A 17,579-nucleotide genomic window follows, 5' to 3' on the forward strand; every position below is an offset into this window, starting at 1 on the left:
TACATTAACAAAAGAAAGAATAAGGACCGTATGATACTCTCAATAGACGCTGAAGCATTTGACAAAGTGCAGCATCCCTTCCTGATTAAAACTCTTCAAAGTGTAGGGATAGAGGGCACATACCTCAATATTATCAAAGCCATCTATGAAAAACCCACCGCAAATATCATTCTCAATGGAGAAAAACTGAAAGCTTTTCCGCTAAGGTCAGGAACACGGCAGGGACGTCCGTTATCACCACTGCTGTTCAACATAGTACTAGAAGTCCTAGCCTCAGCAATCAGACAACAAAAAGAAATTAAAGGCATCCAAATCGGCAAAGAAGAAGTCAAACTATCACTCTTTGCAGATGATATGATACTATACGTGGAAAACCCAAAAGGCTCCACTCCAAAACTGCTAGAACTTGTACAGGAATTCAGTAAAGTGTCAGGATATAAAGTCAATGCACAGAAATCAGCTGCATTTCTTTACACTAACAACAAGACAGAAGAAAGAGAAATTGAGCAGTCAGTCCCATTTACCATTACACCCAAAACCATAAGATACCTAGGAATAAATCTAACCAAAGAGGCAAAGAATCTATACCCAGAAAACTATAAAGTCCTCATGAAAGAAATTGAGGAAGACACAAAGAAATGGAAAAATGTTCCATGCTCCTGGATTGGAAGAACAAATATTCTGAAAATGTCTATTCTACCTAAAGCAATCTACGCATTTAATGCAATCCCTATCAAAATCCCAACCATTTTTTTCAAAGAAATAGAACATATAATCCTAAAATTTATATGGAACCAGAAAAGACCTCGAATAGCCAAAGGAATATTGAAAAAGAAAGCCAAAGTCGGTGGCATCACAATTCCAGACTTCAAGCTCTATTACAAGGCTGTCATCATCAAGACAGTATGGTACTGGCACAAAAACAGACATATAGATCAATGGAACAGAATAGAGAGCCCAGAAACAGACCCTCAACTCTATGATCAACTAATTTTCGACAAAGCAGGAAGGAATGTCCAACGGAAAAAAGACAGCCTCTTCAACAAATGGTGCTGGGAAAATTGGACGGCCACATGCAGAAAAATGAAATTGGACTATTTCCTTACACCACACACGAAAATAGACTCAAAATGGATGAAGGACCTCAATGTGAGAAAGGAATCCATCAAAATCCTTGAGGAGAACGCAGGCAGCAACCTCTTTGACCTCAACCGCAGCAACTTCTTCCTAGGAACATCGCCAAAGGCAACAGAAGCAAGGGCAAAAAATGAACTATTGGGATTTCATCAAGATCAAAAGCTTTTGCACAGCAAAGGAAACAGTTAACAAAACCAAAAGACAACCGACAGAATGGGAGAAGATATTTGCAAACGGCATATCAGATAAAGGGCTAATATCCAAAATGTATAAAGAGCTTAGCAAACTCAACACCCAGAGAACAAATAATCCAATCAAGAAATGGGCAGAGGACATGAACAGACATTTCTGCAAAGAAGACATCCAGATGGCCAACAGACACATGAAAAAATGCTCCACATCACTCGGCATCCGGGAAATACAAATCAAAACCACAATGAGATACCACCTCACACCAGTCAGAATGGCTAAAATTAACAAGTCAAGAAATGACAGATGCTGGCGAGGATGCGGAGAGAGGGGAACCCTCCTACACTGTTGGTGGGAATGCAAGCTGGTGCAACCGCTCTGGAAAACAGTGTGGAGGTTCCTCAAAAAACTGAAAATAGAGCCACCCTATGACCCAGCGATTGCACTACTGGGTATATATCCTAAAGATACAAACGTGGTGCTCCGAAGGGGCACGTGCACCCAAATGTTTATAGCAGCAATGTCTACAATAGCCAAACTATGGAAAGAACCTAGATGTCCATCAACAGATGAATGGATAAAGAAGATGTGGTATATATACACAATGGAATACTATGCAGCCATCAAAAGACATGAAATCTTGCCATTTGCGATGACGTGGATGGAACTAGAGGGTATCATGCTTAGCGAAATAAGTCAACTGGAGAAAGACAACTATCATATGATCTCTTTGATATGAGGAAGTGCAGATGCAATGTGGGGGGTTGGGGGGAGGTAGGAAAAGAAAAAATGAAAGAAGATGGGATCGGGAGGGAGACAAACCATAAAAGACTCAATCTCAAAAAACAGACTGAGGGTTGCTGGGGGGAGGGGGGACTGGAGAGGGTGGTGGGGATATGGACACTGGGGAGGGTATGTGCTATGATGAGTGCTGTGAAAGGTGTAAACCTGGCGATTCACAGACCTGTACCCCTGGGGATAAAAATACATTGTATGTTTATTAAAATAAATTAATTAAAAAAAAATAAAGTCCCCACGGTTCCCTCAGATCCACGATGTGGTTTGTACCAACAGTTTGTTTCTTATCATTATTTCATGTCTGTGGTGAGATGTGTCACCTGAGGAACATCTGGCTTATTTCCAGGTTTTGGTTAGCACAAATAAAGCTGCTATGAACCCTCAGGTACAGGATTTTTAGGAACATATGTGCTTCTATGACATAGGTGTTTTGGAATGGCAAGAGCCGGTCTTGAACTAAAATCTTACAACTCACTAGTGATCACTAGTTTACAGAGGGAAGTTAAAACACAAGATGTAAAATACTGATTTTATAATATGTAAATGTGCTATCAGAAACCAAGCATTATATATTAGAATATTATATATGGAAGACTTTATATATTACATTTGGCTTAATTTTTTTTTTTTGAAGTACAAAAAGAAATAAAAAAAAAAAACAAAACTAGGGGTGCCTGGGTGGGTCAGTCTGTTAAGGGTCTGCCTTCTGCTCAGGCATGATCTCAGGTGCTAGGATGGAGCCCCGCATTGGGCTCCCTGCTCAGAGGGCAGTCCACGTCTCCTTCTCCTGCCACACACCCTGCCCCACCCCATGCTCACTCTCTCAAATAAATAAAATCATAAAAAAAAGAAAGAGAGAGAGAGAAAGAAAGAAAGAAAAAAACTAATGGTGGTTACCCATGAGGAAGGGAGAAAACAGAGTGATGGGAATGAAAGTGAGACTTCTGTGTATCTTACTTTATGCAATTCTGACTTTGGAATTTTTTTTTAATTACTAAAAAGGATAAAAATTCCTAAAAACTGAATATGAAATGAAACAATTAAATAAGTTTCATATCAATTTGGCAGCATAGTCAAAGAGTATAAAGAATTTCTTCCAGTGGCTTTCAAACACAGAATTTAGGATTAGGATATAGTCTAAGGAGGGAAAAAAAGGACAAAGAAAATTTAAATAGCATTCAGCAGTCTAAGAGTCAGTAGTGATAATGGTATTACTATTTTGAAACTATTTCAGACATACTGCAGAATAAAAGAATTATGTTAACAGGATAATGTTACTAAAAACCAAGACTTTTAATGTTATTAAAAACAAAGTCCTAAAATCTTCATTAGACTTGGGACTATCAATACGAGCTTATAGTTTTCCCCCTAAGAGATACAATACTCTTTTCTTTGCTAAAAGGCCTAGAAGCAAAGACATCTTAAGAGCAATGAGCATCTCACGCACCCAGACTGTGGTCCTAAATACTGTTTGCTTCTACAAAGAACAAGATTCCTTAAGAGAAATGACCGATTCTAGGAAATGTGCAAATCTTGTGCCAGTCAGCAAAGAAGTGATCAAAGACTGCTGGACTTACATGGAAGGAATATAAGAACCATTTTTTTTTAAGATGTTATTTATTTGACAGAGAGATATCGTGAGAGAGACAAAGCACAAGGAAGGGGGGTGGCAGGCAGAAGGAGAAACAGGACCCCTGCTGAGCAGGGAGCCCAATGCGGGGCTCGATCCCAGTACTCTGGGATCATGACCTGAGTTGAAGGCAGACGCCTAACCAACTGAGCCACCCAGGCATCCCATGAGCCAACGTGAAGAGATTCCCACTGGTTTCTGATGTACCAATCATAAATAACGATTGCAAGGACTAAGGCAAATCAAATCTATTTTAAAAATCCATGAGTTCACAATAATGTTTTTTAAATGACCACCACTGGAGATTTCTCAGATACCAACTTTAGAAAAATTAATGAAGAGAAAGAATAGGCATTTATTCTGCCTTTCCTTAGTGAACTATTTTTTAAGGTAACCAAACAGATAAGGAGGGAAAGTTCTTTACACAAGAACTCAGCTTCTAAGAACATTGCAAGTTACAGAATTAGAAAATTATCACTTGGCCACCTCTAAGGAAATGACTTATCTGGGGAAAAATAATCAATGATTTCAGAAATCACAGGGGGAGTGGCTGCTGGGGAGCTTTACATATCGGAGAGATGAGGCTGGCCACCAAGCCCACTGATTAATGTCAGCATCACTACAGCTGGGACAACTGCACGAAATGGGCATTGTGACACGATTCGGCAGCAAACACCCAACAGCATTCTAGAAGACACTCTTCAATTCCAAGTCAGCTGTGATACAGCACTTACCAAAGTGTGAGATTCTGTGACAGGAAACTTCATTCCAAGCCATAAACATAACACTAGAACAGGTGGCCTTTTTTTTTCCTCCTTTAGGAATACGCCTGTGCTGACCATAGAGTTGGCTGCCTTTTTAAAAGCACTCTCTCAAAGTCCTGGGTAGGCTACACCCCAGCAGATTTAACACGAAGACACACATCTAGCATAATTATCAAGTCTGTACTAAATCCCTTTGCTTCCTCACACTAATTCTCCCCCATTTTGCTGGGTGACCTCTATCCTTCACAAATAGTTAAAACCAATATTAAACTGAGGACTTTTCAGGCTAATCTGTTTTTCCCACTTTGTAGCTCATAATGAACTCAATGAGAGAATTCTATATAATATGAAATCATGTGAAGACTTCCATATGAAGCAACTCCTTTTTGGAGGCATAATTTTTGAGAAAATTGGGCAATTACAGGGATGTTCACTGGATTCATCTGTGACACAACTAAAGAGTTGGGAACAATCTCAATGACCAAGAATAAGGTCATTATGATATCTGAATAATGATACTTCAAAAAGTGATTAAAAAGTATTCCTACCTGTAATCACTGGCTTGTTAAGGTGTCTACCATAAGTGAAACAACAGTACAACAGGCTATGAGACAGCAGGTACAGTATGATCTTGTTCTTGCAAAAAAGAGTTGTATTAAATGAGTAAGTATGTGTAAAGCCTAAGTTGGAAAGAAAAATGTACGATGTGTGAAGTGTGTCTTAAGTGTCAGTTCATAGCTACTGTGGTTCTAACACCACATATACACACCCTGCTTAACCAAAGTTTTCTTTATCCCCCCCCCCCTTTTTTTTCCCTAAAGATTTTAAGAGAGAATGGGAGAGGAAGCACAAGCAGGGGGAGCAGCAGGCAGGGGAGAATCAGACTCCCCACTGAGCAAGGATCCTGACATGGGACTCGATCCCAGGACTCTGGGATCATGACCTGAGTCGAAGGCAGATGCTTAATGGACTGAGCCACCCAGGCACCCCCTGCCTTATCCTTTTTCTTCACCCTATCCTTTTGTTAATTTCCTAAACACTTACTTTTTCTATACTCCACGTATACAAAAAAAAAGCTTTAAGAGTCTATGAATTCTACGGTTAGAGATAAATTTAAAACCCATTTTAAAAGCAACGTAATTACACTTTTAAATGCTCTCTATAAAGTTCTTGACCATCGTGTAAATATACAGAGGCCCTAAAACAAACAGCAAGATTCAACTACAATAATATGGGGCACATGAAATAAAATGTTTTGAAGCTATTATCTTAAAATTAAAGTAAGACTTTTCTAAGACATTTAAAGGATACCATGTTTTTATACTCCCAACTCTTGTATACACAATGTTGTATTCTGACCCTATCATCATTAACATTTCCCAACCTGAGAACCAAGAAAGGGTGCCTGCACATTTGAATGCACGTGGCCCAAGATAAAATGTCCAAGGAGACAAAGTGTGTGCTCCATAAGACTGCCCTATCATAGAAAAGCAGGCTTTTCTTTCTTTCCTTCCCTCTCAAATCCCTGTCAGCAGCTGCAAAACCATTTACTTCCTTTCTGATTCAGGGACCCAGAGCCTCTTCTTGCAACTCTCATCAAAACCTCCTTTCAGGGAAAGATCTAATAAACTTTTTATACTAAAAAAACAAAAAAAGTAACTGACAGGCTTAGTGTGCTTCGCCACTCAGGGGTATCTGCATTTTGAACAAGGAATAAAGACGAAATAAAGATGAAATTCCAACTATAAAATTTAAGCTTAAGTCACTAGGGAGAATGAGATTTGGAAGAAATAAGAACCTCCTACAATTATTTAAGTTGTTGCCTACTGGCTAACTTAAAAGCCATATCATTACAGACTTATTCTCGGAGCCTCGCTGCTAAAAGCTGGACCATTACAGCTAAACGTCAGTTTACTATCTTCAATATAAATGTTCATGTATTGTAATATTAAAAAAAAAAAAGAAGAAGAAGAAAGAAAACTGTATTACTGTAAGACCAACAAAAAACTATCAGAAAATCCGGGTTCCTGGGTCGCTCAGTTGTTAAGTGTCTGCTTTCGGCTCAGGTCATGATCCCAGGGTTCTGGGATCGAGCCCCACTTTGGGCTCCCTGCTCAGTGTTCCCACTCTCCCTGCTTGTGTTCCCTCTCGCACTGTCTGTCAACTAAATAAATAAATAATAAAATAAAATATAAAATATAAAATAAAATATAAAATAAAATAAAATAAATATAAATAAATAAATAAAATATAAAATATAAAATAAAAAAAAAACTATCAGAAAATCCTTCTTTAAAGTTTGCCAAGTAATTAAACCTTAGCTCTTTTTAACAGGGGAGAGAGGGAGAATGAGAGCAAAGATGAAGGGATAGGAGAAGAGGAAAGAGATGAGTGACCTGCCCACCATCACACCATTAAGTGGAAAGCTAGTGTTTGTGCTAAACCAGAGAATGGAACAGCAGAGCCCACATTATCAGTGATTGTGACTGTGACAGACCCTTCTGCTCTCTGATATACTGTTATAATCTTATACATCTTAGAAGGCTTACACTTTCAAAACTTCTTGTTTTAATGAACATATACTCTGGATATTACTTTTTCCTTAAAAGTGTGAAAAAACATTACAGGACAAACCATACTTACCTGAATGTAATATATTCCCTTTTCCTGAGCATACATCATTAGAAAACAATAATCTAGGTTTTGCTTTGTTCTCCATCTAAAATAAAAATTTTCAGAAATGAGTTAGGAATCAGACTCAAATTTAGCAAAATAAGATTCATGCATACTACATGTTATATTTTATAATATATATACATACATTCCATACACACAGTAGACAATATATACAAAATATCTGTCGACCCACAGATACCTGTGTATCTATATACATACATATAGAATACACCCATGTAGGAGAGCATGAAAGAGAATTCACTTTCTCTAATGAAACCTTTATCAAAACACTAATAGTCAAGATGTCCTGAGGAAAAAAGGAGTCTAATGTCAAGTACATTTGCAAAGCATATATATCCCCCTTCTGGAGACATATTCATATATCACAGGCACTGAAACATCCAACAGTGAATAGATTTGTTGAATAAAAAACTTTTCAGTCTATTATTTTCCAAACTCCTTCGACTGAAGGCCCTTTTTTCAAATGTAATATCTTAGTGTTTCTGGGAAATGGTGCTTCAAGATTTTTGAGGATTTGAGACTCTGAGGATCACTGCTTTGCATGAAGGCAGAAATTAATAAAATATTGTACTGAATGCTTAAAAAAACCAAAACACATTAAAGTTTACATTATTAAGTCCTTTCAGGGAATTCCTAGTAACCTACAGAAACAGACTAATGCTGAATAAGAGAAGTAGTTGTAAAAACTAGTTAAAAAACAAAAAACAAACAAACAAAAAAAGGGTTTGAATCATACAAAGTAAACTTCTCCAGAATACACCTTGGAAGTTGTTCTGAATTTAATGAGACCACCTAGAATTTACCAGAACCATTCCCAAATTTTTTAGAACTAAAATATTCTTGAGAGACAACCGATTAGATGGTTATATCTATCTTTCAGACAAATAACTCAAGAAATATAATCTCTTCCCAAAACATGATTTTTTCCTTTTTTCTGGTGACATAAAATTAAAAACTAATGTCAATATCTCTTGGATTACATTGTTTTTAATAACAACACAATAAAAGTTTTCAGTCCTTCAATTTTAGAGATTTAGAAACAAATCCAGTTGACTGGATTTTTACATTATTACAATATAATTCTGCAAAACAGTAATATTGTTTTTATCACTTCCACTGAATCAGTACTCATTTACTTTGCATACAGATGTTAGGTTTCTATCTGAACTAGCTTTTGCATTATTCTGAATATACTCTTAAGTCATAACCCACAGAACAGCAGTTATAAAAGTTACTGAATGGAGTGGCTGGGTGGTTCCATGATTAAGTGTCTGCCCTCAGCTCAGGTCATCATCCTGGGGTCCTGGGATTGAGTCCCTGCATCAGGCTCCCTGCTCAGTGGGGAGCCTGCTTCTCCCTCTCCCCCTGCCACTCCCCCCAGCTTGTGTGTGCAGTCACTCTCAAATAAATAAAATCTTAAAAAAAAAAAGTTATTGCACAGAGCAAATTCAACCTCTCATTATAAACTGCATATTTTCCAATCAAATAACCAAAAATGCATTAGCTCTCACAAATTAGCTGAGCCGTAAAATGTGTTACATTTCAGTAAATACTTATTACATGGTAAACATTTATTCCATATCATACTCACAAGGGTGGGGGATCTTAAACAACACAGGCTCACCTTACTCTTTCTTTGGAGTCTCCAAATGTCTCCTTTAAGTTTGTCAGGTCAGGGTAATAGCTTTCAGGAGGGGATATTATTTCCACCAAACCAGAACTGATTTCTTTAGAAAATCTGTCATAAGAAAGATTAGCTAAGTTATTTAAGTTCTGTGGGATTTTATTTATCTTAATGCTCAACTTAGTGTGCTTAACATAAAATACATCAGTGAGGTATACTGTTAGGGTCACTGTGTGCTCATGGAAGTAGCTCATTGATTTTACTTGTCAGAAAATATGAATTTTTCGAATAATACAAAGGGGTTTTTTTAAATAATGCTTTAAAAACAGTGTAAAAAATGCTACTATCCCTAGAGAAGCATAGAAATCCTAAGCCAACTGCACGTATTATATTCCAAAAAGTATCAGAATTTTAAAAAATCAAAATGAAGGTATCACAGACAATAGAGAATTAAAGAAAAACAAACTAACGAATGTGTGTGTGTCTGTCTCGTACATGGAGCAACGTCTGGAGGAATCTGGTTGTCCTAACTGTGGGCTGTACTACTGACCTTAGCGGCAGACATCAGGGAGGTTGCTCAGTACCCTGGACACATAAGGGGATCCTCACAACAAAGAATTATCTCGCCTCCCGTGTCAATAATGCCAAGGTTGAGAAAACCCGTTCTAAAGCTTTTGTGATCAGCTTAACTAACTCAAGTGTATTCCTTCCACGTTTGCATTCCCCTCATTTAGTTTTTGCAAATCTCCACAAAATCCTTGTGCAACTACTCGCATTTACATAAATGTGGTTCATGCTTAGTCGTACTTTATTCTGGGCTTGGTGTTCCTACACACTGAGGAAGAAGAGAAATGATAAAAATCACAGCATAAACCCCAAAGACCTGACCATGTGGCCAAGGGGAGGAGGGGCCAATAATTAGTGCCCTGCTCCTAAATTTGAGGAATCTATACTAAATTCTGTTTATATAAAGGGCTGCCAAGAAATTGAGCACTTGAAGAAAAAACAACAACAACAACAAATGCACAACTTAGTTCTGCACTCTTCACAGGTTTTTAAGAAGTTTCTGGTTTCAGCATTTTGATAGACAAAGTAAGAACCACATTATTTTAAATCTAGGGTTGACAAATAATGGTTGCTTCCTTTTGGCTTTTTAAGTAAAAGATACATCTTTAGGGCAAAAATGGGTAAATGTCAATGAAGAAACCCGTATCATGACTAGTTTTTATGGTATCACCATTAAAACTATGAAGGCAGTATTACAAAAACTAATCATATCAGAAACTTACTAAGCTTTCCCCCTGTTAGCTGCTAAGTGCTTGCTCACAGTAAATTGTTACTCAGTCTTTGCAGAATAGAACAGATTTAGCCATAGTTTAGCACTGAGGTTTGGAACTACTACAACTACAACAAGCTACAACTACTACAAGACTATCCACCCTGACAGAGTGGTTTTTTGGTCGACTGAGGGTGAAAGACATAAGTAATCTTGTATGATCCTCTCTGTGGTCTTTAAGATCAATAATTCATTGACAGAGTTACATATGTATGGCATTCAAATCTTTTCTATACTGAAATACACCAATTCGTCCATGATCAGAAAACCGTATATCCACCTACTTTATGACAATGTAAAAGACCAATGATAGTGACCCAATGAACACTAAACACATATAGTTCCAGAAATGAACTATAAAAGAGGCATTTTCTTTTAGCAAAAAGCCAGCAAGTAACAGTAACTAAAACATTATCAAAAAAAAAAAAAAAAAAAAAAAAAATAAAACATTATCATTTTCATAATTAAGAACTTACTCTTTTTCCAAGTTGGCTACAACACTGTGTACATAATCACTATCTGTCTGGGAAAAGAAAAAAAAATTACACATACGTTACTGTTTTTAAATTTTTATTTAACTTTTAATACTGAATTCAAATAAATAATTCCAACATTCAAGGAAAGCATGGCATCTAATTTTGAGACATGGATCTGCATTTCTGTATTCTATTTTGTTGCATTACAGTATATCATGGAGGACTTACTAATACAATAAACAGAGGTCAGTTTTTATTACGTTCAGTGGTCTCTGATTCAGCAGAAAAAATGGTACAGAAACTATTTTTGCTTCTTCTGAAATACCCAAACTATAAGCAGTGAGTTAATCTCAGATGTACCACGCTATAGGGAAAGATTTCTCCACTTACAATCCTAAAACCTAGGTTCAAGATGTCTCCATAGGTACTTGGCCTGTATTAAGTGAAAGTAAGTCACTCTCGTGAGCCCTCCTTTCCTATCCCATTAAAAAGAAAAAAAAGGCAGGAGGAAAAAACACCTTAGTGTTATGACACTTAATGATAAAACCACTAATAAAAAGCTGTTGTTGTTTGTATTATTATTATCGTCATTATTATTAGGCTGATAATGAGAACCCAAGTCAAAAGCACTTTACCCAGAGTTAGAAATAAATGCTTATCAGACCTGTGTATTTAAAATTATATACAAACAGAGGTGCCTGGATGGTTCAGCTGGTTAAACCTCTTGATTTTGGCTTAGGTCACAATTTCAGGGTCCTGGAATCAAGCTCTGCTTTGGGCTCTGCGCTGGGTGTGGAGCCTGCTTGGGATTCCCTATCTCCCTCTCCTTCTGCCCCTCCCCACCACTTGTACAGTCTCTCTCAATCAATCACTCAATCAATAAATTATATACAAATAGAGATCTAATACTCCCTACCAATTTTAAATACATTCACGGCTTATATTAAAATGCTCAATTGTCAAAGGAATCAATGACCCATAAAATATGATCTAGGGTATAGAGACTGCCAAAACACTTAATACTGGAGAAAAACAAACTGAAAAAAAAAAAAAGATTAAGCTTAACCCTGGAAATTACAAAACTATTAAGCTACAAAAAGTTGTATAAAGGATTTTCTGGAAAAGTGTTTTACCTTTAATTTCTGTTAACTGAAAGTGATTTCTATTTTTATTACTAAACTTAAAGAATGAGGAGTGAGGCAGTAAGACCACATCCTTCAAACTCCTAACAGCTACAGAGATAAAACGGGCACATAACTCAAATCCCTCCGTATTCTCCCCACATAAACTCAAACATTAGTCAGTGATCTCTCTTTTAATAAATTATTCACAGACATGTGTAACCAACGAGTATCTTACCACTCATCAGCTCTAATTTTGGAGAATATGATCAGAATTTGTTTATACAAATTTTAATGTTTAAGCAACAACCTGATATGCAATATGACAAGCATTTATGAAGGGCCACTGATTTGCCGAGCCAAGGGAAAAGGAATACAGAGATGAACAAGACCGGTTCCCTCTCCCCAACAGGCTGTTCAAGAGGTGGGCTAAGATGAGTGGATGCAAGTGCAGATTTATTGTGCAATACATAATAAAAAGTATGGAACTCAAGTGAACCATATCTAATATCTAATTACACAGAATCCTTATTTTGCATGTTAACTGACATAACTTGCAAAAGATTTGCTTAAATGCCTGTTAACTGGTGTCACTTTTCTTTTTTTTTTTTTTTTAAAGATTTTATTTGTTTATTTGACAGACAGAGATCACAAGTAGGCAGAGAGGCAGGCAGAGAGACAGATGGGGAAGCAGGCTCCCCGCTGAGCAGAGAGCCTGATGTGGGGCTCGATCCCAGGACCCTGGGATCATGACCTGAGCCGAAGGCAGAGGCTTTAACCCACTGAGCCACCCAGGTGCCCCTGGTGTCACTTTTCTACAAGAGAATCCATCCTTTCTGGTACCAGCTAAGGAAACTGCTGGGAAGCCTCTGAAGAAAGCTCTTGCCCACCTGACCTCGAGAGGGCTGGCCAGCTGGGCTTTATCTCCACAGGGCCGTTCCCTGCCTCTCCCCTGTAAAGGAAACCATCTACATTGCACAGTACATTGCGCAGTAAAGGAAACCACTTACAGAAAAGGAACACAATGAAAAGGCAACCTACAGAACAGGAGGAGATACCTGTAATGGTAGCTATCCAAAATACATGGAGAACTGATACAACTTAACAAAAATCTCAAAAACCTGACTTAAATGGGGGCAGAAGATCTGAATAGATATTTTCTCCAAAGAAGACACCCACACAGGCACAAGAAAAGATGCTCCCTATCACAATTATCGGGGGAATGCAAATCAAAACAGCAATGAAATACCACCTCCAACCAGTCAGAACAGCTAGTATCAAAAAGACAAGAAACAACAAGTGTTGGCAGATGAAAAGGAAACCCTTGTACCCTGTTGGTGGGCAAATAAGTCAGTGTAGCCTCCTCTGGTAAACAGTACAGAGGGTCCACAAAAAAATTAAAATATAGCTTCCATATGGTCCAGGAATGCCACTTCTGGGTATTTATCAAAACAAAAAAAAAAACTACAAAAGCACTAATTTGAAAAGATACTATGTATCCTGATGTTCACTGCAGCATTATTGACAATAGGCAAGATATAGAAGCAACTCAAGTGCCCACTGATGGATAAATGGACAAAGAAAATGTGATCTACAAAGTGGACTACTGTTCAGCGATAGCAAAGAATGCAATCTTGCCATTGGTGATAACACAGGTGGACCTTTAGTCAATAAGCCAGACAAAGACAAATACAATATAATTTCACTTATATGTGGAATCTCAAAGACACAACAAATTTACAAACAGAATGAAAAGAGACTCCTAGATAGGGAGAGCTGGTGGTTGCAGGGTGGGGGGGGGGGCGGTGAAAGAGGTGAAGGAGATTAAGAGGTACCAACTCCCAGTTATAAAATAAGTTATGAAGATGTAATGTATAGCATAGGGATAGAACTCATAATATTGTAACAACTTTGTATGGTGACAGATAGTAACCAGATCTATCGTGGTAATCATTTTAAAATATATAAACATACTGAATCGCTATCTTGTACATCTGAAACTAGCATAATATTGTATGTCAATTATAATCCAATGTTTTTAAAAGTCTGAATTAGTCAACAGGCCATAAGATAGTCTCCGGAAAAGAGGTCATAAAAATAACAACAATATCCACCACCTTGGATAGTTACCTCCTAAATAACCTCTTAAGATTTTGTATCATTAGGTTGCTAGCATTATACTAGTCTTCTATATCCTTACTCATTTTTCTTTATTCACTCTATCGAGTGATGAAAGAAATTATACTTAAAATCTCAAACAAAGATTGTGGAAGAATTTGCTAACAACTCAGAAGCTCACTAATCAATGGTCTACAGCCCATGACATAGCAGAAGGCCAAGCACATACTCAGTGTGAACCAGCCCTTAGGCTGCCAACTAGTAGAAGGAATCAAGGTACCCTTTGATTCTTTGTGCTAATTCTGAGAAAAATGCCATTGTTATCTGGACAGATGTTACACTGTATCTGTATACTGCACTAACAGAATGCCCACATACCTGGGTGTCATGAGGATGTATGTAGCATGAATACTTTGTAATGTTGACTGATGAGATCTAAGACAATTCATCTAAAAATTTAGGAATTAGGGCGCCTGGGTGGCTCAGTGGGTTAAGCCGCTGCCTTCGGCTCAGGTCATGATCTCGGGGTCCTGGGATCGAGTCCCGCATCGGACTCTCTGCTCAGCAGAGAGCCTGCTCCCCTCTCCCTCTCTCTGCCTGCCTCTCTGCCTACTTGTGATCTCTCTCTGTCAAATAAATAAATAAAATCTTTAAAAAAAAAAAATTTAGAAATTAAAAACAACAGGCTCTTCCTCTAGCACTTTAAAGACATTGCTCCATTGTCTTGGACTTGCATAGTTTCTAACAAGAATCTATAGTATTCTTACTCTTCTTTTTCTGTGTATAATGTGTCTTTGCTTATTAGGCTTCTTTCTAGACCTACCCTTTATCTGTTTATAGCAATTTGATTATGACATACCTGACAGTGGTTTTGTGTTTATTCTGCTTGGATTTTTTTGGACTTCTTAAATCTAAGGATTTATGCTTTTCTTCAAAAAACGGAAAAATTTCAGTGATTATTCCTTCTTTCTCCTCTCCAATCTGGACTCCCATATGGTAGAGCAGTTACTATTATCCCATAGATAAATGCGGTGAATAACACTGTACTTTTTCAGTCTTTTTCTCTATATTCTTAATTTTGGGTAAATTCTACTGCCATTCTTAAATTCAATGACCTTTCCTTTGGTATCTAATCTGTTAAGATTATATAGTAAATTTTAAGTTTCAGAGATGTACTTTCCATTGCTATATGTTCTACCATTTGATTCTTTATACATCTTCCATTCCATTCCTCAGTGTGTTAAGTACTTGAAAACGTCTGTAATAGTTTTGTTGTCCTTTCCTTCCAATTCTATCACCTCTATCTCTTGTAGATTTGTTTTTATCAGCTAAATTTTCTTTTAGTTATGGTTCACTTTTTTCTTCTTGGCATGATAGCCCTTTTTTATTTGATGATAGACATTATAAATCCTGCATTTTTGAGTGTCTTAATTTTTTTTTTTTAAAGCACTGGGCTTTATTTAAGCAGGCAGTTATCTGTGGATCAGTTGACCCCTCACAGGCCTCTTTTTAGCTTTGCTGGGGTGGGTGGGCCTAGAATGACCACTTCAAAGACAGTCTGACTCCTCTGGATTCTCCAGTAAATATCCTGGATGACTACCAAGGACTTGCCATTTGGGCCCATCAGAACTCAAAGTGCATAAGCAATGGCAATGTTCAGGGTGCAGACCCCTGATCATTTTTCTCCCCAGATTTGTGTAGTGCACCCTGTGCACATGCACCCCAATATAACAAGGACCCAAAGGCACTCTCATTTTCTGTGCAGCAGTCTCCTTTCTGCAACTCTGTTCTGCAGTCTCCCTTTGCTCTCCCTGTGACTGCCTTTGTGCAGTGTGATCTGGAATGCATCTCCAGGCAGAAAGTTGGGGAAATTGTAGTATTCACTGCATTTATTTTTCTGTCTCAGGGAATCCTGTCGTGCACAGTCTGTGTCCAATGTCTGAGAGCAAAGGAATCATATTTTGTTCAGACTTCTAGCTGCTTATAGCAGGAAAGTAAGTCCAGTCCTTATTAACTCTTTCAGAGCCTAAAACAGATGTTACTTTACATAATAAGGAACCAAAGAAAATTCCAGAAAACTAATGTGTACAAGTGACAAATCAAAGGCACTAAAAGGACCCCATGGGCTAGAATGGGACTGGCAGCTCATAATAAATTTTATGTCCCTAGGGTCAAAGGAAAAGCTATTCCTATCCATCTAATGCTTGGCTTTACAATACTTTAAATTCAATGCAGACGTATCAGAAAGTCTAATAAATACCAGCTGGCCTTACCAGTTTCTAGTAAAACGGTCAAGCTGTTAAAAGAATAAACAAACATACACACACTTCATTTCCAATATGTCTATCACAGTCTTTCCTCCTTTCCTTCTCCTAAATAGTTTTAAACTTTTCCAATCAGAACGCATTCCGTTCAAATTCTCACCCCCTCTTCAATTATCCTAGTCTAAGCCTCCCCTGTATTATTACAATAGTTTCCTAAGCAGCTTCTTTGCTTTCCTTTCCAAGGAAGTCAGCGTGACCCTTTTAAAAGTAAGTCCTGTTATTCTCACCAAAAAATGCATAACTACAGTCCAATCACGAGAAAATAGCAAACAAATCCAGATTGACTGTTTTACAATGTAACTGACTAGTGTGCTCAGTGAAGACCTCCGAGTTCATGAAAGACAAGGAAAGTACAACCAGCTGTCATGGGTAGAAGGCAACTAAGGCGTCAGAACAACTAAATGCAAGGTGGTATTTAGGGCTGGTTTGCTAAAGCATAAAAACGAACATAGGTGGAAAAACATCGAATTTGAATAAGGTCTACAGTTTAGCAAATGGTATTATACCAATGTTAATTTCCTAGTTTTGATAGTTTTGTCATGGATACATAAGTGGTTAATATTATGGCAAGCTAAGTCAAGGGAATAGTCTATTATTTGCATAAATTTTCTATAAACCCCAAATTATTTATTATTAATATTCTTCTTAATATTCTTCTTCAAGAACTTACTACCATTTACTGCATTGTATATTTGTTTTTTAATCTTTTTCTGTAAGTTTCACTGGGAAGAGGCTTGTTTTACTCAAAGATATGCCTAGTACTTACCACTGTTTGGGTAAATACTGGTTGAATTATAAGCAAATTTAGTAGGATATTATGTATGTACCATTTCTTCCTAATTGACTTGGGTATGATCTGTAACAAATGCTTAAGTAAACGTCTTAAAATGCAACTGCTAAAAAAAATTACAGGCCCAAAACACTATTGACGCACTTACACAGTAATATGTAATTTAAAATGAAAACCAGAAACCTAAGACAGATAATCAGCAAGTCTATGTAAGATCTGAACAACACTACCAACTCGATCTAACAGACATTTATAAAACACGCCTCTTGGACAATAGCAGAATCCATTCTTTTTAAGCAACATGGAATCTTGTCCAGGATAGACCATATGCTAGCTCATAAACAAGTACTGATAAATTTAAAAGGTCTGAATTAGAAATAAAACAACAGAAGGAAATTTGGAAAATCAACAAATAGGTAAAAATTAAACAATATATTTCCAAATAATCCACAGGTCAAAGCAGATTACAAGGGGATTTAAAAAGTATTTTGATCTGAATGAAAGTAAAACTTGACATACCAAAATTTATGAGATGCAGCTAATGTGGAACTGAGAGAGAAATTTATAGCTTAAAA

At 37.3% G+C, this 17,579-nt stretch overlaps 1 protein-coding gene across 2 annotated transcripts in view; it reads right to left on the reverse strand.

Moving 5' to 3' along the window:
• MGAT4A (alpha-1,3-mannosyl-glycoprotein 4-beta-N-acetylglucosaminyltransferase A) overlaps positions 1-17,579 on the reverse strand; it is a 122,171-nt gene that overhangs the window by 26,324 nt on the left and 78,268 nt on the right. For both annotated transcript variants that reach the window (XM_080814884.1, XM_080814885.1), the window contains 3 exons: positions 10,652-10,698; positions 8,840-8,953; positions 7,162-7,237 (listed from right to left, as the gene is read on the reverse strand). In XM_080814884.1, the coding sequence (XP_080671010.1) occupies positions 7,162-7,237; positions 8,840-8,953; positions 10,652-10,698 (237 nt within the window). The remainder of the gene's footprint in view (positions 1-7,161; positions 7,238-8,839; positions 8,954-10,651; positions 10,699-17,579) is intronic.

This window comes from Martes martes (genome assembly GCF_963455335.1).
Source record: "Martes martes genome assembly, chromosome: 9".
Taxonomy (NCBI): Eukaryota; Metazoa; Chordata; class Mammalia; order Carnivora; family Mustelidae; genus Martes; species Martes martes.